The sequence below is a fragment of the Amblyomma maculatum genome, chromosome 5 (assembly GCF_055883805.1).
Source record: "Amblyomma maculatum isolate TAMU_Amacu chromosome 5, ASM5588380v1, whole genome shotgun sequence".
Lineage (NCBI taxonomy): Eukaryota > Metazoa > Arthropoda > Arachnida > Ixodida > Ixodidae > Amblyomma > Amblyomma maculatum.
In genome coordinates, this window is record NC_139348.1 from 91,040,212 (window position 1) to 91,062,455 (window position 22,244).

Genomic DNA, 22,244 nt, shown 5'->3' on the forward strand with positions numbered 1-22,244 from the left:
TTCGACCGGCGCCAATAAGGCTGCCTGATCATTTAACAATATTCTTAATTTAATTACATTCATGCTAATTTTTTTCTGTTCTCAATCACGCGTTATTTACATTTAATTATAATCCGCCCCCCCCCCCCCCCCTCCGCCCCTCCGCCGACGAACGGCGACACAACACATGCACGAACCGTGATATAAGGTTGCTTGCATGTCATTGCATCACGTAGGTGCTCGCTTCCGAATTATATCTCATTCGAAAAAAGAAAAAAACAGGCGTTACGGCACAACCTTTATTATATAATCGAACAGCACCTCCCCGATATTCATTACCATTTTATCCTGGACTGTACACACTGCTAATGCGAAATACGCAACGTATTTCGGATGCGGAGTTTATTTACGAGGATGCGACTTCACGCACTGCGCGATGCCTTGGGAGACGTCACATACTTGTCCCAGTTCCATGCATCGCTTCTTCATGGCATCAGTGCATAGAACAGTCGGAGTAGCTGTTGGATGGAAATAAACAGAAAATTATACAGTCGTCAAGATCTGCAGTAACAGTGCTGTCCTTGAAAAAAACAAAACATATTCCCTGTGACATAAACATATTTGGTGTTTTGTGATGTGTCATTGCTGCGAAGTGGTACAATTGTATTTGTTATCGCAATTTTTAAGGCTAATTAAGTTGAAAGACTTAATCTATATTGCTACGTTTGGTGCATCGCCATTTTCTGCTTTATCGGGGACGTCGGCAGCGATAAAGGCTGCACTGGTATTTGCCGAGGTACACCCATGATGCCACTCATTTCACGCATATATGTACCCACGTACACCTTTCCCCAAAACTGTCGAGACCCTGTGGGTTTGCTTCTATAGGGCGCTTTTCGTGGCCTGTAACGAACTTCCAGTGCTGCAAACCTTCTGAAGCTAAGCACATTTTTGGCCCTGCAACCTTGTAGGGGTAGGACTCACAGGAATGGTGCAGAAGGTCCAGTACAGAAGGTCCAGTTAGAAAACTAATCTCATGGCCTCCCCTTTTGACAAACGCGATGCCAATTAGCGACAAAACACGAAAGTGCGGATTGCGTCCTTTGCTATCTTTGTCTATGCTGTGTCGGTCTCCGGAAAGAGAGTATGCTTTGTTTGCGAGAGGTATTGGTGGAGCTTGTTGCCTGAGATACAGCCGAAGCCCTCAGACATGTGGTGCTTGTAATCGATCGTTTCCTTCTCAGTGTCTTGTTGCTTTCACCGCAATTGTGGCGATGTTGTAACGATTCTGAAAGAAAGCTGCATTCAGTGTTACAAAAGATAACTGCAGCTCGTTATTGAAATGTATTTGAAATGATTGCGATGGTAATATTGTAATGCAACAAATCTATAACAATGAGCTTGTATGTATTTGAGAAAACTGCAAGAGCTCTGCCCGCATCCTAAACCAACAAATAATATTTAAAATTACTACTAGCGACCGACTAGGACGACACCTCACCGTGCGCTCTGTGCCGCCCTTGCCCTGTTGATATAGAGCGAGGAGTCCGGGAAAGCCTTCTCACAGAGTGCACCCAAGGGTCGTGGGCGGGAGAATCTAGGGCGGGGAGCCGTCGCAACTTGATTTTGTTTTGCACTCCGGTGTGTGTTGAGATAAGACATCATTTCTGATCGCTAATATCTTCGATGTTAAGCGAGGCTACTTCTATGTTTTGATGTGGAACGACTGAAGAAGTGCTGACCATTCGTGCTTCTCTTGGACGACGGGGATATAATCGAAATGGACAGGCTTCAAAAGTGACGTAGGTTGCAGAGGACAACATGCGTGATTCCTGATGTCAGTCCAATATTAAGGGCACCCGGGGAAGGAGAGTCATTGCGCGAGGGTTACTGTGCCGCTATACATTGTGCTTTATTCTCTACGATATGTAAGGCGAAATATATGTGCTTTTTTTGTTTTTCACAATACATGGGCCCAGGAACAGATTTTCAGATATGCTTTTGCATCAGTGAAACGATACGCCAGGATCAAAATCACATGATAATTTAGGATTAAATCTAAATGACAGTTGTTCCTTTATTTACTGCCATAACTTCAACGACGTTTTTAGCTGATTTCATGCATACCTTCTTTTAAGCTTTGATTGCCGGAATTTCCTTCGCAAATAATGCAGCAAGCTTTAGAAATAAAATTAGGACTGAACAGCACCTTCCTCCGAATCTCTACTTGACAAGTCACGCCCGTTTATAACCAGCATACGAGTAAATTATTCCTAAACTCGTGAAATAAATTATGTTGCCTGTTTTATCTTTTGCTTGCAATCTGTTTTTATAGGATTAGATCTCACGTCTCTGTGCTCACCAGCCGGTTGTCAAAGCTGTGGCGCTTTATTGAAAGACCTTTGTTTTTGCGTCTACGGCCGGCAGACATGTCACTGTTCTAATCTGCCGAAAGATATCTGTTTAGGGTAGAATTTCAACGGCTCATTTCTAGCATGCCACCCTTACAACTGGTTAACACTGGCGCTAAATTACAGCTAATTGAAAAACTACATTTTATCTCTGTTCTTGATTTCACAGATATTGAATATTTTAGTGAGCCGATTGTTTTGCGATTATATTTAGGGCCCTATATCTTCTTGGCATTTGCTTGCGTGGTTTTATGTTCACGGTGCTTGTATTATTGGGCTGTGCTTAGTGTAAACAAACCAGGAAAACAAGCCTGGGTGTCGATTAATATATATATATTTTAACTTAGCTTTATTATGTTTTTACAATACCAATGACAGCCTGTTGTGAAATATTTTTATACTAACTTAACAAGAAACAATACTACGACTCTAATCTTTCGGAAAAGAAAGAACTAAGCATGTGCCTATTTAACTGGTAAACGACGAAGGTTCTTTGTATGTGTGATCGAAAAAGCAAGAGAAAAAAATATCACGATACCTGCTGACACTGATTCTTTGCTGAAAAATAATTTTTAGGAATGTAAGCGTAAGCAGAATTCGACCTTGAATTCTCGTCTAAGTTCTCGAACAAGCAGGCGCTGAACAAAACCTAATTTCCTATATTGTCAGCCAAGCGTCAGCGCTTATTTGAAGGTGAGTAGTTGTTTGAGGGCATAGTTCGCGGGGACATACACTCTAAAGACCAATATGCGGGAGTAAAAAGGGAGTAGCAAGTCCTCTAGTGCACTCCATGTAGGGGCATGGTATTAAGGCGAAAACCTTTAGTGCCTCATACTGTCGTTAGCAAATGTATTCGCGTTTCGGGGGCACGCCTTATATGGGTATACGCCAGTCACCATTGAATATACTTAATAGCAATCGGATGTCGGAACATGATTTAGGGCTTTTTAAAGGTTATGTCATGATAATATACGACTAATATAAAATAGTTAAGCAGATGCCCATTGGAGGCTATGCATTTGGAGGTAATCCTAATTATCGCTAACCATCACTTATTAGTTAAGGAATGTTTTACTAACACTAACCAGATATTACCTTATACTCAGAAAGTGCAAATAATGGTTAACTATCATTAACCAATAGTAATGGTTAGACGTTTCAAGACGTCCATAGCCGTCACATGGTGACGTCATCAGCCGTGAACTCATGTCCGGATGTCACATCCGGTCATATCTAATAACCGGAAATGATGAAGAGGTCACATCCGGTCATGAAGTCATGACTCTTGATGCCATCACCAGGAGATTCACGCATACACGGGATTCCTGACTCGCCGCTCGTAGCGAATGGACGTGCGATCGATGGGCTCCGTCGAGTACAGCGGAGCCCACCAGAGACCGCAACTCTTAGATTGGTTGATTAAAGCACCTGACACTGAACCGAAGATCTCTGTTCTTTTTTCTGCCAGTGCAAGTATAATACTGACGATGTTCATGTAGGGCGTCTTATTTCTATGATTAAGCCGCTTTCTGAGGATGAACGTAAGGTGATAAGTTCTCCATTAACCTTAATTCAAGCGGAAGACGCAATTGGCGATTTGCCGCCTTCCAAAATTCCGGGACCTGATGGTCTATCAGATGAATTTTAGAAGACATTCAAATCTGCTCTCTCAGGTGTCCTACTCCGAATTTTTGTGACTATTATTGATGTTGACTTTCTGTCGCAGTCTTTACCAAAACTCACATTGTGCTAATAGCAAATGCTGATGATAAAAAAAAAAAAAAACTGATTTATGGACGGCTACAGGCCTATCACGCTTTCAAATGTTGTTTGTAAGGCTTTCACTAAAAACCTCTCAAAGTGGCTACAGATTGCAATTTCTACTTTGGTTGGACCTCATCAAACGCGTGGCTTCAGAGGATGGTCTATTCAGCCTAATCTACATGTGGTGCGTACGGTATTGCAGTGACGCTCACGAGCAGTTGGCACTGCGGCAAATTGACCTGGCAAATAGGTTTGATCGTGTGCCTCATTCCCCCCATTCCTTTTTTCTCTCTTAGATCGCGCCAATCTTGGGTTCATTGTTTCTACTTCGATACGCCTTTGTTCCAAAGATGTTCCGCAGGATTGATTGTAAATGGCTATCTATCACAACCTGTCTCAATCGTGTCCTCTGTTAAACAAGGATGCCCATTGTCTCCGCTCTTGTTCGCTCTATACTTGGAACCGCTTTGTATAAGTGGCATAAACAGCAGAGCAGTTAGTAGTTTTCGTATTATGGTTCAAGAACTGAAGGTTTCAGTTTACGCAGATGACTTCACGTTTTTCTGCGATGACAAACCAAGCATTTATGAGGTTATGTGTTTAGCACAACGTCTGGGATCGTGAAATGCACATCATAATTCGCCTTGTCTACCGTGAAGATAATAGTAGTGATGAGAATGACGCTGCTATTAGAGATAATGACAATGGTCGCAGTAGCAATGATATGACGGCGCATTTAGTTGATGATGGTGAGAGCAAACGTGATGCTCCGTGTACAGCACCAACGCTCCGCCTTTTGCGTTTCTACAGTGTCGATTCCATAGTGCTGTTCGAATTTTTGCTGAAATTTACTGAGTACTCTCAATTCTTGATTGATTGATTTATAGGAAGGGAAAGGCGCGGTAACTGTCTTACTTGTTTTCTGTGGACACCTCAGCTGCGCCGTAAGGGAAGGGAGGCAGGTGGGAGTGAAAGTGGAAAGAGAAAAAGAGGAGCCGTAGTGGAGGGCTACGGAGTAATTTCGACCACCTGGGGATCTTTAACGTGCGCTGGCATCGCACAGCACACGGACGCCACTTCGTTTTGGTCGGGTTCGAACCCGGGTACTCCGGCACAGTAGTCGGGCGTCTTACCACTGCACCACCCCGGCGGGGCCGCAAATATGAACAAAATGGTCTTTCGTAGCGATGTTTTCGACATCTTTGACCGGGTCAATATGGTTTCCATCAGTTGGTAGACAAAAACGTTAAACTTACCAAAGCATGGATCTTTCTTTATCTACAGTGGCTTATCTACGAACTACTAAACCAGTGTTAGGGCACTGTTCTTAGACAAATAAGCCAGTAGCTTGAATGTCGGAGAAGAAGAAATAGGTCTGTATAATTTTCATTCACTACTTACTGCTTCGAGTATTTTTATCGCGATTTGTGCATCTTAAGCTTTCTCATACTGCTTAGTTGTTAATTTTGACCTCACGTCCACAGCGATGAATTGTATGAGCAGAGCCGCCCACCATGTGGCTTCACTGCCCAAACTGCTCATCTACATGTCGGAAAAGCGATCTATGTCATACAGTTGACAAACGCAAAACTTATATCTTGACGATTCATGTCATATGGCTCCTATCGGTAGAGATTTCTTTCGCTACGGTTTTTAGATGTTCACCGTGGCTATGAAGAGCCCCTGCTCTACCATGCGAGCTTGAACTAGCTGCAGGCAGCATTGTTACATCACGATGCGGCCATGTTCCCAATAAAAGCACTCAGCCGGGTCGCACTCAATAAAGATTAAGGACAGTTCCCAAGCCGCTTGGTTTTGAGAAGGAAGGAAAGCGCTTCCTTTTTGTACCATGTTGAAGCTACGTGATTTCAAATTCCCAACAGAAATAAAACAGGAACACAATGAGAGAGACGCGGGTGTGGTCACCATTACAACTTAAATAGTTCCGAATTATGGTCAAAAATGCTGTCTGTTTGTAGCTTGCTTGCACTGATAGCAAGCATGACAAATGATACAAATGATGAAAAAAATTGCAGAGGCGCAATTTAGTCTGCTGACGTGCAGAAATACGAATGCATTGCGAGTTCTGTACTGCCTTTCGTTGCTTAGTAATGTTGCTTAGTCGCCCTTTCTGTTAGTAAAATTCGGGTGATGCCAAATTTAGGGGTCAAGTGACAAAGGGTTTAGGGTGGCCGTGGTTTGGCAGGCAGTTAGTGAAATTAATATTAATAATAATTCCTTCACCGGAAGGGAAAGGCGCAGTATCTACGCCTGAACCGCGCTGTAAGGGAAGGGAGGTAGATTTTGGTCAAATTCGGCTGAAGTCGAATTTCAGGGTACAAGGGGCCAAATTTTGAGGTTGGCCCCCTAAATTTGCAAGTAAACGCTAAGTCGGGCATAATCAAATAAGGTTAGACACGAATTTTGTCAAATTCAGACGAAGTCAAATTTCGAATGTTCTGGGAGGACTTGACGTGGGGTGGGTCACATAAGTTTTAAATTCACCACTGAATTGACCCTGTTCGGAGTACGTTAGACATGGATTTAGGTGAAATTTAGGGTGTCTAGGGTGCAGAATTTAGGAGATTGCTCATCCCGATTTAAAGTTATAATTGAATTAGAAATGCTCTAATTAGGTTGCGCATCGATTTAACTGATTAGACATCAATTTTATTCTAATTGTGAAGGATGAAATTTTGGTTGTGTCGGTCAGGGTGCCGTATTTTCGAAGAGGCCCATCAAATTTGGAGGTCACCATTGATTTGGTCGTATTCGAAATAGATGGATATGAAACTTTGTAAAAATATCTGGTTATTCGTGAGGGCATGCGTTGATGAGGGCTCGCGTTCCTGAGGGCTCGCTCTGCTCACTACTCTCGTGAACTGTTTAACATGTTCAAGTAATTTATTCCCCAATTAAATGTTTCACTGATTTAAAGAATCCTATTGTTTACGCAAGTCATCAATCAGCTGTTGATCTCATTGCCCATGAAATTGACGACTGACAGTTCACGCAGACATGCTCTGTTTACAGGCTCTACCCGCGGCACTCATGAGCTAAGAATCGTTTCGTATTAAAAACACGCAAACTGATCACCTTGTTGTATCGAAAAATAATAAGCATTATAATTGGATTGGATTGGAAAACATTTATTGTCAGCAATCAGCGATTTGTGGGCACTACCCTTAGATGGCCTTAAGTCTGTTGCTCTCGGCGACCTTATGAGCCCAGTAAGTGGCATAATATATGATTGTAGCCGGCTATTTCGCCGCAGTGTTTACAATTTGGATTGTATTGTGCTGGGTACATGTGTGATAATTTAGATGAGCTGAAGAGGGCACGCGTCTGGAGCTGGCGCCAGGTTACTTCCTGCCTTTTGTCAAGTTTCTTGTCTGGTGGAGGATATATCCGCCTTTCTAGTTTAAAGTAATTAGTGTAGTCATGAAATGAGATAAGTGCATCTCTATAGAAATTGGGGAATCAACCTGGCTCACTGCTCGGCTGACATCGTCCTAAGGCATCACCAACGGGTCTTCATGTGGCGCAAGATTTGCCCCATTTTGCATCAGTATTGTGATGCATTCGTTCTTTGCGGAGTGTTTCTGGTAGCGGCATACCGTATCACTTCCCATTTAGTGGTCATCTGCTAGTCAAGTGGCTAGTTTTTGGCAGGAATTCGCACCGACGACATGTTTATGTCCAGTGTTTTTGCTTTCATTATCTCAGCACATCCTGTTACCTAGTGTTGTTGTTGTGGCTGTAGGAAGAAGGAAAAGAAAATGCATAGGCCTGCTACTGGCTCTGTGGCTGAGCCACCTCCGCTGCCTCGTGCAGACAGAAGAGAATACAGAGAAGAAAGAAAAGGAAGAAGGAAAGAAAGACGCGCGCCGCAACAGCCGTCGTCCACCTAGGGTGCCTCGATATTGCTGCGCTACATCGAGGCACCCTACGTCCACCATCAAAGCGGTGGCGGGTGCAGTGACGGCCTACAATAGATAAAGATTTGGTGGCTGGCTAGCCCCCGCCGCAAGCGTCGTTGACCTACCGTCCCAGCCCCGTAGGGCCAGGAACAGCCACCCTTCACCACCTCCTGTTACCTAGTGCAGCGGGCACCATGAGTGTATAGAGGGCATCGTGCTACCAGTCACGTGGTGGCACACGTCACCGAAGAAAAAGTGAGGAGGGGCAGTCACAGCAGTGCTTCGCGCGAGCTAGCTTTTGCCATAATAATACACTTAGGGGGTCCTAATTGTCCGTGCCGAATTTTTAGAGCTTACGGTTTACTACTCCGGGGGTGTGTAATCGGCACTTCTCTGCATACTCTGCTTTGTCCTTTATGTTCGGTAGAGGCCAAATCGCATTACGTAGAAATCGGTTAAAATTGAAATGCACATAGAATTGTAGGAAAAGAAAGCCGCAGTACCTGTCGTACTTCTCGATCTCGATTGATGCGGTGATACGCAAAGGGGCGGCTGTGCGCTGTGCACAGTCAGTGCACGTTAAAACAACTGTGTTGTGCGTATGGATCACTGTATAGGAATTGCGGAGAGCAAGTATATAAGATAGTTACTAATTTCTGACAAGGAAATTAAGTAGTAGTTAGGTATAATTAGGAATGCAAAATCTAATTGGTTGGTGTGTGGAGTTTAACGTCCCGAAGCAACTCAGGCTATGAGAGACGCTGTAGTAGAGGACTCCGGAAATTTCGACCACCTGGGGTTTTTTAACGTGCACTGATATCGCACAGCTCACGGTCGCCTTGCTTTTCGCCTAGTGAACCATGCGATATATCATTGAGTAGCGACTGACGACAAGTATAATATGATAGTCAGCAATTAGTTATGTTTATTTAGTAAAAGTAATTTGTAATCGATAATATATCGAGTATATCATCGAATAGCTAAGGGTGAAATCACGTATGATCTCATAATTTAGTTAATTATTCAACGAAATTAACTAGGGCAAATGACTGGCATTCAAATATGCTACATATAGTGCAGTATGTCGCTGGATAGCCATTGACGAGCATAGCTATACCATTGCTTAGTCGTTGTCAAACCATGCAAAACCGAGCTCACGCTTGACAGTCTAGGCTCGACCGTGTTCAACTCCACCATTTTTTTGTATGAGGTGCACTGAGGCTTCTGTGGAAGAACTGGCTCTAGTTTAGCTTTGGTTAAACCTAGTGTGAACCCCGCCGGGGTGGCGCAGTGGTTACGGCGCTCGACTACTGCTCCCAAGGACGCGGGATCGAATCCCGGCCTCGGCGGCAGCTTTTCGGTGGAGGCGAAAAGCAAGGCGCCCGTGTGCTGTGCGATGTCAGTGCACGTTAAAGAACCCCAGGTGGTCGAAATTTCCGGAGTCCTCCACTACGGCGTCTCTCATAGCCTGAGTTGCTTTGGGACGTTAAACCCCACAAACCAACCAACCAAACCTAGTGTGAAGTGATAGCTTAATTCGGTCATTGTTGCTGTCGGCGTTGACGCTGAAGCGGCGGCGGTTCCTGCAGCTTCTGGGCTGCTCGTCACTCACGCCTTGCAGCATCGTCGAGGCGGCGTTTCACATGACACGTTGTTGCGGCATTTTCGCCGCTCTTTTGGCTTTAGCCTCGTTCAAATCTCCTCCGAAAGCTTTCAAGTGACAAAGAAATGTCCTCCGGATCGTCAAATGCAGCCATTCGATGATCGTAACGAGCATGACTGCTTCTCAGTTGCTTTTCTTCTGAATCCATGGCGCGGCTCCGGCCGAGGCGCGCCTCGATATATACTCGAGATTGACGTCAGTGATCATGTGTCTCTTCGCGCAGCTGCTCAAGGGTTAAGATACTTCCCACGTCACTTAGCCTTTGACCTTGACCTTGACCTTTGGTGGGGACATAGCTACACAAAGTGGCTGTGGTTTAAGTTCCAACTTGACCTCGGAGCTCTTTGAAGGTCATCGGCAGCACACGGTGACATTGGCTCGCGTAGGGAAGCTATCGTTTCAAAACCTTAAAATGCAGTCACCGCCAATAGGTGTTGAAATGCAAGAGCGTAAGCTGTTATACATGGCAATCTCAGTTTGCATAAATCTCGCCGAGGTTCGCCAGATACTCACTCCCCCTGCAAACGCGAATTTTGACCACTTAATGGCCCGAGAGGTCGATGGTGGTGGTGGTGGTGAAAACATTTATTATATGTACAGAAAGATGTATACACTAGGTGGGATGCCTAGACAGGCACTCGATGGTGCGACTTCTTCATCAAAATGAATGTAGATTTTGAATTGCAATTTTACGCGTACGAAGGAAACTAATCGTCAGACATCACGCCGGGCACACTTAACATCCATATGTCACAATTTCACCGTAACGACGATTTTGTATTAATATATAAAGTTGAGCGCACCACCGATCAGCGATCGATGGAACAGCATTGGCTGTCCAAAGCGGTTCTTCATTGACTGGCAGGCACGTTTGAATTTTCTACGTTCCAAATTCGGGCATCGCCCGCTATATTTGCTGCGGTGGCTCAGTGGTTAAGACGCTCAGCGACTGAACAGGAGTACCCGGGTTTGATGGTGGTGGTGGTAGTGGTTATTTATTGTATACATGCAAAAGGAAAGAAAAGATGTTTGCCAGCCCCGGTATCTGCTATATGATATCTGAAGCACCTGAACTGGGGCAGCGGAAATAAAAGAGATAGCGAGGAAAAGGTAGAGGAAATCGAAGAGGTGAGCGATATGGAGAAAGAAAAGGGTAGGTAAAAATAAAAGAAATATATAAACTATGGTACAGTATACAGTAGTTAGCTTGAGGTCCACCCGTAAATGTCTTAGGTCACTGAGCCCTCGGCACATCGGTCGACCGCGGAGGCCGTGTTTCAATGTAGGGGAAATGCTAAGGCGTCCGTGTGCTGTGCGATGTCAGTGCACGTTAAATGTCCCAAGGTGCTGGAAATTATTGAAGCGAAAGCTTTGCTACGCCAGCTTTTTCCAGCCGTCAGCGTCAGGGAGGTTTTCACTTTCAATTCACCTTGACAGATAGTGTCTTTCCTTTCTTATAAACTAATTTATAACAGTTGTGTTGTTGTGGCTGTAGGAAGGAGAAAAAGATGCGCGGGCCCGCTACTGGTTCTGTAGCTGCTCCGCTGCCTCGTGGGGACTAGAGAGCCTACATGTAAGCAATCCAGTGCGGACAGAAATCTGATTGATTTATAGGAGGGGAAAGGCACGGTAACTGTCTCACTTGTTTTATGTGTTAAAGACCCCATGTGGTCGAAATTTCCGGAGTCCTCCATTACGGCTTCTCTGAGAGCCTGAGTCGCTTTAGGACGTTAAACCCCACAAACCAAACCAAACGAACTTATTTGTTGGTTGGTTGGTTGGTTCATGGGAAGGGAAAGGCGCAGTATCTGTCACACTTGCTCTGTGGACACCTGAACCGCGCCGTAAGGGAAGGGATAAAGGTGGGAGTGAAAGTGGATAGAGAGAAAGGGGGGCCGTAGTGGAGGGCTACGGAGTAATTTGAACTTATTTGTGGAAACGCTGGAAAATGATGTTGCCACGCTGGAAAATGATGTTGCCCCCCTTTTCCGGTTCCACAGTGGCAACACCTGGTTCCGGCGTTTTGACCAATCAAATGACTCGAGGTCACCTGAGATAGCGACACTTCGATAACGACGCAAACTCGGAATACGGGCCTAGGTCTCCACGATTCCGTGGTGTCCACCCGAAGCATACTGCACCTTCCTTTCCCAAAACCTTAAGTTATGTCAGTGCAGTCAAAGATTCCCAGGTGGTCGAAATTACTCCGTTGCCCTCAATTACGGCTCCTCTTTCTCTCTTTCCACTTTCACTCCCACCCTCCTCCCTTCTCTTATGGCGCGGTTCAGGTACTGCCCAACCCGACCTCGGCGGCTGCGTTTCGATGGAGGCGAAATGAAGAGGCGTCCGTGTGCTGTGCGATGTGATGTTGCCACGCTGGAAAATGATGTTGCCCCCTTTTCCGGTTCCACAGTGGCAACACCTGGTTCCGGCGTTTTGACCAATCAAATGACTCGAGGTCACCTGAGATAGCGACACTTCGATAACGACGCAAACTCGGAATACGGGCCTAGGTCTCCACGATTCCGTGGTGTCCACCCGAAGCATACTGCACCTTCCTTTCCCAAAACCTTAAGTTATGTCAGTGCAGTCAAAGATTCCCAGGTGGTCGAAATTACTCCGTTGCCCTCAATTACGGCTCCTCTTTCTCTCTTTCCACTTTCACTCCCACCCTCCTCCCTTCTCTTATGGCGCGGTTCAGGTACTGCCCAACCCGACCTCGGCGGCTGCGTTTCGATGGAGGCGAAATGAAGAGGCGTCCGTGTGCTGTGCGATGTTAGCGCACGTTAAAGATCCCCAGGTGGTCGAAATTACTCCGTAGCCCTCCACTGCGGCTCCTTTTTCTCTCTTTCCACTTTCACTTCCATCTTCCTCCCTTCCTTTACGGCGCGGTTGCGGTGTCCATAGAAAACAAGTGAGACAGTTACCGCGCCTTTCCCTTCCTATAAATAAATCAGGTACTGCCATTTCCGTTAGTGTGAACGTAAAGTAGGTCTCCAAAGAACATGTGACCAATACTGCGCCTTTCCTTTCCTGTGAACCAATTATTGCTATTAACTATTATTATAATCGCCAGCGGCTGCATTTCATGGAGGCGAAACGAAGTGGCGTCCGTGTGCTGGGTGATGTCAATGCACGTTAAAGATCCCCAGCTGGTCGAAATTACCCCCACCCTCTCTTTCTCTCTTACACACACACACACACACACACACACACACACACACACACACACACACACACACACACACACACACACACACACACACACACACACACACACACACACACACACACACACACACACACACACACACACACACACACACACACACACACACACACACACACACACACACACACACACACACACACACACACACACACACACACACACACACACACACACACACACACACACACACACACACACACACACACACACACACACACACACACACACACACACACACACACACACACACACACACACACACACACACACACACACACACACACACACACACACACACTATATATATATATATAGACATGGATTGCTTGTTAATAATGGGCCAGAGTTAAATTCAAACAGGATGTCACACAACTTTCCCGATTATCTATAAAATAGATAATCGGGAAAGTTGTGTGAGATCCGGTTTGAATATATATATATATATATATATATATATATATATATATATATATATATATATATATATATATATATATTCAAACCGGATCTCACACAACTTTCCCGATTATATATATATATATATATATATATATAACCCCGCCGGGGTGGCGCAGTGGTTACGACGCTCGACTACTGTTCCCAAGGACGCGGGATCGAATCCCGGCCTCGGCGGCAGCTTTTCGGTGGAGGCGAAAAGCAAGGCGTCCGTGTGCTGTGCGATGTCAGTGCACGTTAAAGAACCCCAGGTGGTCGAAATTTCCGGAGTCCTCCACTACGGCGTCTCTCATAGCCTGAGTTGCTTTGGGACGTTAAACCCCACAAACCAACCAACCATATATATATATATATATATATATATATATACTTAGGCTCTGTCCCGATCGCCGGGAACTGTTAAAGATCTCGAGATGGTCTAAATTACTCCGCAGCCCTCCACTACCGCACATCCTAAAGATCACCAGGTGGTAGAAGATACTACGCAGCCCTCAACTGTGGCACCTTTTTTTCTTTATCCACTTTCACTCCCATCATCTGTGATTTATTGCGGCTTGCTTCAGGTGCCCATGGAACAAGTGTTGCAGATACTGCGCCTTTCCTTCCCTGTGAACCATTTACAAGAAAAATTATGAAACGGCGGTGTAACAGAGGCTATCGGTGCAGCACACACAACTTTCAATCTATCACTCGGTTTAAGCCATGCTTAAACCCCCCAAAATTTCAGGAGCCCCTTCACTACGGCACCTCTTCCTTTGACTCCCACCTCCCTCTCTTCTTTTACGGAGCGGCTTAGGTGGCCACCGAAAAGTATCACAGATACATGCGCCTTTCCTTTCGTCTTAACCAATTTATACATCTATCGTCACGGCGGCCGGAAGTTGTACCCGTGTTACGGTTGCAATGACCAGAGATCGACTCGACTAGCCCTTTTGTGTGCATCAGCGCAATGAACCCTTTCGCACCGGTCCGAACCTGAGACCTTTGAGTGGACGACATCTGGGATTGATAAGGTGGCACACCACCATGATGAACATTGCTTCGGAATTGAAACCCCGGAATCGCCAAATGTGAAATCGCCAAACGTGAAAAGAGCTTGCGCTCCTAAAAGACGTTTACTGATATGAGCCAGATGCTACGGGTAGAATCGGGACACGTAAGATGCCGGGTTTACTGACTCCGACCAGATCTCCCTTGTCTAGGTGGCTCTGCTCCGACCCGGCAGCGCATTTCTCAACATTTCTCTGCAGGGCCGAAAAAGCCGCGCCACACCTAGCGTGAAGCAAGGAATACCCGCGCAGGCGCTCGAGGAGTAGAAGGAGCTCCCAGACAGTTTAATTAGAGATATTTACAATTGAGGCTCACTGGGTTAAGGTAATAGGGTAATAGCGGGGCGCAAGTGCGCGTGTTCAGAATAATTGCTGCACCCTCGCCCACTCATCGCAGCATTCCACGCGTGCGCATTGTCGCCGCGCTATTCCCCTATCCCCCAACCTGTTGGGTCCCCTTATTTTAAAACCCCCTATTGTTTCGCGGCTACCGTCGGGCGAGCAGGACAAGACAAGAGGGAAGAGAGGAGCTTTTGTTCGACACGGAAGCGTACCCGTGTTCCTCTCCTAACTGGATGGGCTGAGTCAACCAACCTTTTGTCCGACAAGACGGTCGATAGCCCTACCAAGTGGTGCAAGTATGAGTTCTAAAAGCGAATTTCAGCCCGACACTTCACCTTGTGCCGACTATGCAGGTTTTATGTGATTAAATTTAGAGCTTTAAGCTGGAGCGCCGTCTTCATTGTAAAATGTCGAACCGCAAAATCCGAAAATATATACCATAGCTATCACCCGATCGCTGATGCAACAAAGGTTAAAAACCTATGATTTTAATGCGATTAATTTACATTCTATTCTTACGTGTGCTAAGTTGAGCTGAGTTGTATTGTTGTATGCTACAGGTGAGATTAGCCTTGCATATTATGCCACTAATTGCTCCTAGGAATTTGCGCGTCACTAAATGCTAATGTCCGTAAAATGTGCCCCACTATGTGCTTAGTCACTTATAATAGTACACAGTCCACTATAGCAGTAGAAATCTATGCAGACATTTAATCACAGTATAACATAGTCCACTCTAGAAGTCGCCATCTACGCACGCATTCACTCACAACAGAACATAGTCCATTGCAGCTGTCACCCTTTAGAGTAAAGAATAATGTCCTACAGAAATTGTAAAAGAAGGCGTGAAGCCTGCCTTCTGCATGTCTGATTTCCACTCGGGTAAATAATCTCCTGAAGTGCACTGTGAAGGGCTCCTGTTTCTTGAAGGAAGCGAGCATCAGACACCTTTCCGTGTTGTACTCTGGACAGCACATAATATAATGGTCTATATCCCCGTGCACACAACATATAGAACATAGCGGAGATACCATGCCCTACGTATGCATCCAGGCAGGTGTACGAGCAGAGCTTGTGTGAATTCGATGTAGTAGAGTGGCCTGATGTCTTCTCAATCCTTTGGTGGCACATGGCTTGTGGGGCGCACTCCACCGGGTACTAAAATGGTTGAGTGCCGTTTCTCGGAAGTCTTTTTTATCGTGAGGGACTTTTTTGAGGAAGTACTTGAGAGTGCTTTATGGGCGAGACTGTCTGACACCTCGTTGCCTCAGACACCTATGTGTGAGGGTACCCATTGGAAATGTAAAGCCTCTGCTGTGAAGATTCTGCACCAAGCGTAGAGAGCTTATAGAAAAGGCATCAGTAGGAAAACCGTGCTCTAACCTTTAAAGGGCAGATTTTGAATCTGTTAGGATGACAATAGGTTGAGCTGGACAAGACCCTAGCTTCCGTAAAGCCACCTCAATAGCAACACTTTTGGTCGTTGTGGAGGATACGATTTCAGTAAAGCGTGGATATCACGTATATTCCATAGAAGGAATGTTAAAAGCCTCTGAGCTAGATGTTTTGACCTTGCATACAGAACTATTAGTGAAAATGTGAAGATGGCAGGAAATGTCTTTCCAAATGATTAAGTACGAGCGAACGCGTTGCCACTAAAGGAGAACTGCGCTTTACGTTTACATGGGGAATCGTGACCTTACAGTCGAGGGTCGGAAATGACCAGGGTGGTTTCAACCGTTTCCTTCGCCTCCGAATATTAATGCCTAATAATATTTAGTTAACTCTAGGCCATCAAAGTCTCAATCTATCTGACGATTTAACTGCGTCCATGTGAAGTCACGACACCCTCAGCCAATGCCAATTTTTTTTCGACATGCGAACAGCTATTGCAACGCGTTTTCTGCTGAACGGGATCACTAACGCTGTTATGTCAAAATTTTTCGCTTTGCGGATTATCCACAGGCGTCGGATAGACAGTAATTTTCTTTAAATATTGCGCGTTATAGCGCTGTTGTTGTTGTTGTGGCTGTAGGAAGGAGGAAAAGAAAATGCCCGGGCCTGCTACTGGCTCTGTAGCTGAGCCACCTCCGCTGCTTCGTGCAGACAGAAGAGAAAATAGAGAAGAAAGAAAAAGAAGAAGGAGAGAAAGGCGCGCGCCGCCACAATATCCGTCGTCCACTACCGAAGCGGTGGCGGGTGCAAGGACGGCCTACAACAGATAAAAATTCTGTGGCAGGCTAGCCCCCGCCGCAAGCGGCGGTTACCTACCTGTGCCAGCCCCATCAGGGGAGTCTGCCCACCTTCTCGTTATAGCGCAAAATATCATCAGCTGTTATATGCGATGGGTGCAGACTGTGTACGAGGTGCGGGCACTTTATAGTACAAAAATGTTTTTGTTTCCGATCAAAAGAAAGCTCTGAGGACTCAGTACCAGCTGCTAACTATATACCGAAAATATGATTGTTCTTTAAAAGAAAGGAAGCCGACAATACTGACCAAGTAGCTATGTGCGTGTATCTCACCAAAAGTGCATAGTTTGGAATAGTGGTCACATGTGCCGTTCACGTAAACGTATAATAATATGTTTGGGAATACTGATGTTTCAAGATACCGAGCAATGATATGTTGTCTGCGCGTATGATTAGCTTACATAGGCGAACAGCGAAAACGCATATGTTTCATTCGATTCAGCTTTGATATAAGACCTAAACGACGTACTTTTCGGCAGCTTTGTGAGCAGCTGCGTGTGATGAACCTACCTTGGACGGCCGAGAAGTTGTTGAACCTTAGATGCTGCCGAGAGAAAACCCACGAGTAAAAATATTCCAAGCATTGTTACCTGCATGCAAGAAAACCGTCAATAAGAAAATTCCACAATATTTCAGCACGCGTAAAAGGCGGTGCAATGCCTAGAAACTGTCGAAGTAGCGGACTTCAACGTCCACGTGGAGCGCTTCTCCACTGTAATACTCACTGTGGAACGAAGAGTGAATTCCTTCTTACCCTATGGATTGAGCCATAAGCGAACGCACACATAAGAAGTATACGACGCTAACATTAAGCAGCAGCACCGAGTCGATGGCGCAGCTGCTGAAAGAGCTTCAAACACTTGCGCTTTCGTAACCGCCAGGAGCAATAAAACTACTCAGTTAACATATTAACAGATTCACATTAGAATTTCTTTCTTTCTTGTTGGTCCCTGGCATTATAATAATGGGTAAGATTGAGAGAAGACAACTGCTCTTTTTTTGTGGGCCTCGTAATGTGTTCGCATCCGTCAGTGTTCAGCCGTGGTTTCAAGTGTGATGCGAAGCAGATGTTTTAAAAGAACATTGCACTTTTCATTTAAAATACCTCGAAGAGCTGCCTTTGCATGAATACGTCATGCTGGCTTTTCACCTGCTTCAGACGTTTTGGGCACATTAGAATGTTTGCATGTGGCGCACTAATGTGCGGCGCTGTTACAAAAGTATACAGATTTTTCATATAACGACGCCTAAGTGGTATATTTGCTTACACAGGACCAACTGCAATCCCTAGTGTATCAAAGCCTTTGCGCATACATAGCACAACTTCTGCGTGCTATTTCATATATTGCTATTATTCCCAGTTTATCATGCATTCTTCCGAAGGGGTGTGGTTGATGCATGGTTTATGGAATTTAACGTATTCTTCCCCCTCCTCCCCCCCTTCCCCCGAGAGCGACTCGGCCTCTCCGTTTCACCTCCATCTGAACGCAGTCATCGGTGGTCGGGTTCGGACCCGTGTTCTCCGGCCCATTAGTCGGGCACGTTAACCACTGCGCCACCGCGACGAGGCATTACACTTCGAGCGGTCGAATGTTTGGAGGAAAGGAAGGCACAGTATATTGGCATCCACGCTTTGTACTGGAGGTGAGTGGCTAACCCAAGCTGACATTGTGTCTTGGCTCATAGGAAAGTAAAGTGTCTATCACACTTTTGCATGGAAATCTGAACAGCATAGCAACAGTCCCATGCTGATATTGTGTATTGGATTATAGGTAAAGAAAGACGCCATACTTTCACATTTTCCGTTAATACCTGAACCGCATAGCAAGTGTGTTCTGCTTCTTGAAGGTGGGATGTTGGTGGTTGCTCTTGGCTCTACAGGTAGGTGATTGGCGCTTGCGGCGGGGCTAGCCTGCCATCATGTTTTTATCTGTTGTAGGCTGTCATCGCACTGGTTACCGTTTCGGGGGTGGACAACGGCTGTGGCGACACGCGTCTTTCTCACCCTTTTTTTTTTCGTACCACGCCGGGGTGGCGTGGTTACGGCGCTCGACTACTGTTCCTAATGGTGCGGGATAGTATCCCGTCCTCAGCGGCCGCTTTTCGAATATTTTTTTGAATTTCCAATTTAGAATATTCTAGAGCACTATAACTTGCCTTCAATTCTGAGCAATTTGACGCCTTGAAACACATTTTAATTTTTTAATTGTTTAAGGTTATTATTTGACCAATTAACGCTCAAATATTTCTCAATCAGCCCCAGCAAGCATTGTCTTTCCCTTCTGAGCACTCTTATAATTTTGAACCCTCCTTTTTCAAGTTTTAATCTTAAATGAGAAATGTTGAGCCGCTGAGCCGCCACATGCGATAAAATTGTTTCCCTCAGGCCCACCAGAGTGAACATCCTGGACGGAGCACGCAGGAAATGGATCCGATGCCTGCTGGGAGCAACGCAGTGCTCTAGGATTGCGGCAATACTGGCGCAAGCCGGTGTCTACCCCCTGACCCTGCAGCTCCTCCAGAGAGGCCTCACTCACGTGGACCGCCTTCACCACGCCCCTGATGGAGCTTCCCTCTTGGCACGGCTGCGCAGCGCCCCCCATTCACGGATGGGACAACTGACGGCTGTATAAAAGGACTTCATCGGAAACGCCCCAGGGTATTCCATCCTCCCTCCTCCACCAACACGTCCTCCTTTACAGGTCACCCTTGACCTGGAGGGGGTCAGCAAGCGCCGCTCCCCAGTTGCTGCCCTGGGCCAGGCCGCCGCAGCCCTGATTGAAGAGTGCAAAGGGAGCACCCTCCTCTTCACCGACGGCTCGGTCCTGCCTTCCATGGGCCAAGCTGAAGCGGCTATGGCGGCCCCACAGGTGGGGGTGTCCAGCTCTTGCAGGCTCTCCTTTCCAGGTAGCTCTACTGCAGCCGAGCTGGCGGGCCTCCACCTGGCAGCGGACTTCCTGGAGACTGGTCAGCCCCCAGGCTTCTACACCATCCTGTGCGACTCGAGGCCGGCACTGCAGCTCCTGCTCAAGCCGTCCTGCTTCCAGGCCCTGGAGGATGCCGGCTTCGTCCTCTCACTGCACTGGATCCCGGGCTATGCGGGCATCCAGGGCAACGATGAGGCCGACGCACTTGCCAACTCGGCCCACTCCGACCAGGTATCACTCATCATGTATCTGCCTTTGACTTTTCCAGGCTCCCCCTCAAGAAGGCGGCGAGGGCCCTGCACCCCGATCGGCGCATCGCCGAGGGGAGGACATTCCACCGCCTGTCTGACAAGCTCGCCCGCAGGGAGCGAGCTCTCCTCCTACGCCTCCGCATCGGAGGTTCCCGGACGCCCACGGAGCTGTATGTCCGTGACCGGGCCCCCTCCCCAGCATGCCCCTCCTGCGGTGATGCAGGAACGCTGGGGCACCTCCTCTGTGTGTGCCCGGCACACGCTCACCACAGTCGCAAGATGGAGGCAGGCTACCTTGCCCTCGGACTTCCTGCTGCCACCGAGGACCACCTGCTCTTCCCGGCCAGGAGCCCCCTGGCAGCCCCCTGGCAGCCCACCGGCTCCTGCTGGCCTTTCTGGCGAAGTCCGGCCTGGCTGCACAACTGTAGCCTACCACCGGGCCTGCTGACCTGCTGGCCACGGCACTGGTGACGGAGCCGATGGCGAGGACGACGACGAGAGCGACTCCACGATGATGACCCCCCCCCCCCCCCCTCCCAACATCCCATCTCCCCTTCCCCCCGGACACCAAGAGTGCCGCTGCGAATTAAGGCTGGCATAACCCGTGTCCGGTATCCCCCCCCCCCCCCCCCCCGAGAATAACCCAAAGACCCCAACCCAACCAAAATTGCTGACTGGCAGCAAAACGCCAGACGCGTTTTTTTTTTTGGCAAACGAGGGCGGGATCGAATGCCGGCCTCGGATCACATTTTTAAGGGGAGGCGAAGTGCTAGGTATCCATGTTCTGTTCAATGCCAGCGCACTTTAAAGAAGCTCAGGTGGTCGAAATTTCCGAAGTCCTCCATTACGTCGTCTCTCACAGCCTGAATCGCTTCGTGACGTTAAACCCCACAAACCAAACTAAAGCCGAACCAATCCGCCTGTGATGTAACAAACCGCATATTGGCCAGACCGACTAAGGAGCACGTAAACGAAAAATTAACATTGAAAGCCCGCATTTTATGTAGAGTTGCATGGTATGCACTGATTGTGCACCACATGCTTATGATGCGTGAATCACGAGAAGTAAGCAAAACATACAGCTTGAAACTATCAAACCATTTCCTGTCAGGGAAACAGGGCCAAACGGCCTCATTAATATTTAACTGCTTATTTATGACACCGAGATAATATTTCTGCCACACTTTTCCCGATAATCCTGATGACACGTCTCACAGTGTATCGCATGCGGTAACTGTGCAGGCCAGTGCGTGTGCACTTCCCTTCATTCAAAAGTTGCGAGTAGCGTCTGTTACCTGCGTCTTCTCTTGTCGTGTCCTTTCGTGCCTAATGAAATTGCTATATTGGCACGCAGCCAACTAGCACAACAGTCAACTATTTTAAACCATGGCGACTTCAGTCTCTGGGGGTACAGTATGCTTTAGCAAGCCAGTAAAATTCATTGTTTACATCTTTTCTAAAACTGGGCCTTTTGTTCTCCTGGAATCTGTGACATTAGCTGGCCTTTCCTAGCAACAATGTAACTTGTAATACTTGTTGCCTAAAATAATTTATTTCACATGGAGTAAATATTCCTACCTTATTTAACGCAGTCGTTGTATGTGCACCAAATAAACCGCCCTGAAAAGAAATGGCTGGCTGAAAACACCTTACTGCCCATGCACTATTTTTATCCTTGTGGTATTACCTTGTGCTTTGCAGGAAACCGGCCCTAAATGTTTAAAGCATGGGTGAAAGCCGTGCCGTTTCAGCGCGCCGGCAACAAGAATTGCTGCCATGTCTTCACATTGACGGCGATAGCGAGCCTCCAGAATTGCAGCGCCGCGCGGCGCGTCACCAGCCACGGCCGGTCTCGAGGGAGAGCGCGTGAACCAGCCTGAACGGAGATACGCGGTACTATCGAGACAGCCTGGAGAGGCTACTTCTGCCGCAGAGCATGCGCAGATAGGCCCGTCTTAGAGGAGGTGTGCCGTGTCTGTCTCGTTGACAGGAGCAGAA

At 46.8% G+C, this 22,244-nt stretch overlaps 1 protein-coding gene across 3 annotated transcripts in view; it reads right to left on the reverse strand.

Annotated features, from left to right (window-relative positions):
* Positions 1-252: 252 nt before the first annotated feature.
* The window catches only part of LOC146188673 (uncharacterized), an 89,382-nt gene continuing 67,390 nt past the window's right edge, over positions 253-22,244 (reverse strand). Inside the window, exons 1-4 of one of the 3 annotated variants that reach the window (XM_084603881.1) lie at positions 17,823-17,949; positions 17,579-17,658; positions 2,929-2,948; positions 253-497 (exon numbers count right to left, since the gene is read on the reverse strand). In XM_084603881.1, coding sequence (XP_084460007.1) covers positions 382-497; positions 2,929-2,948; positions 17,579-17,658; positions 17,823-17,855 — 249 coding nt within the window. In that variant the 5' untranslated portion in view covers positions 17,856-17,949 and the 3' untranslated portion in view covers positions 253-381. Of the gene's footprint in view, positions 498-2,928; positions 2,949-17,578; positions 17,659-17,793; positions 17,950-22,244 lie in introns of those variants that run through there. The other 2 variants (XR_014707575.1, XM_084603879.1) reach the window with 2 other exon arrangements.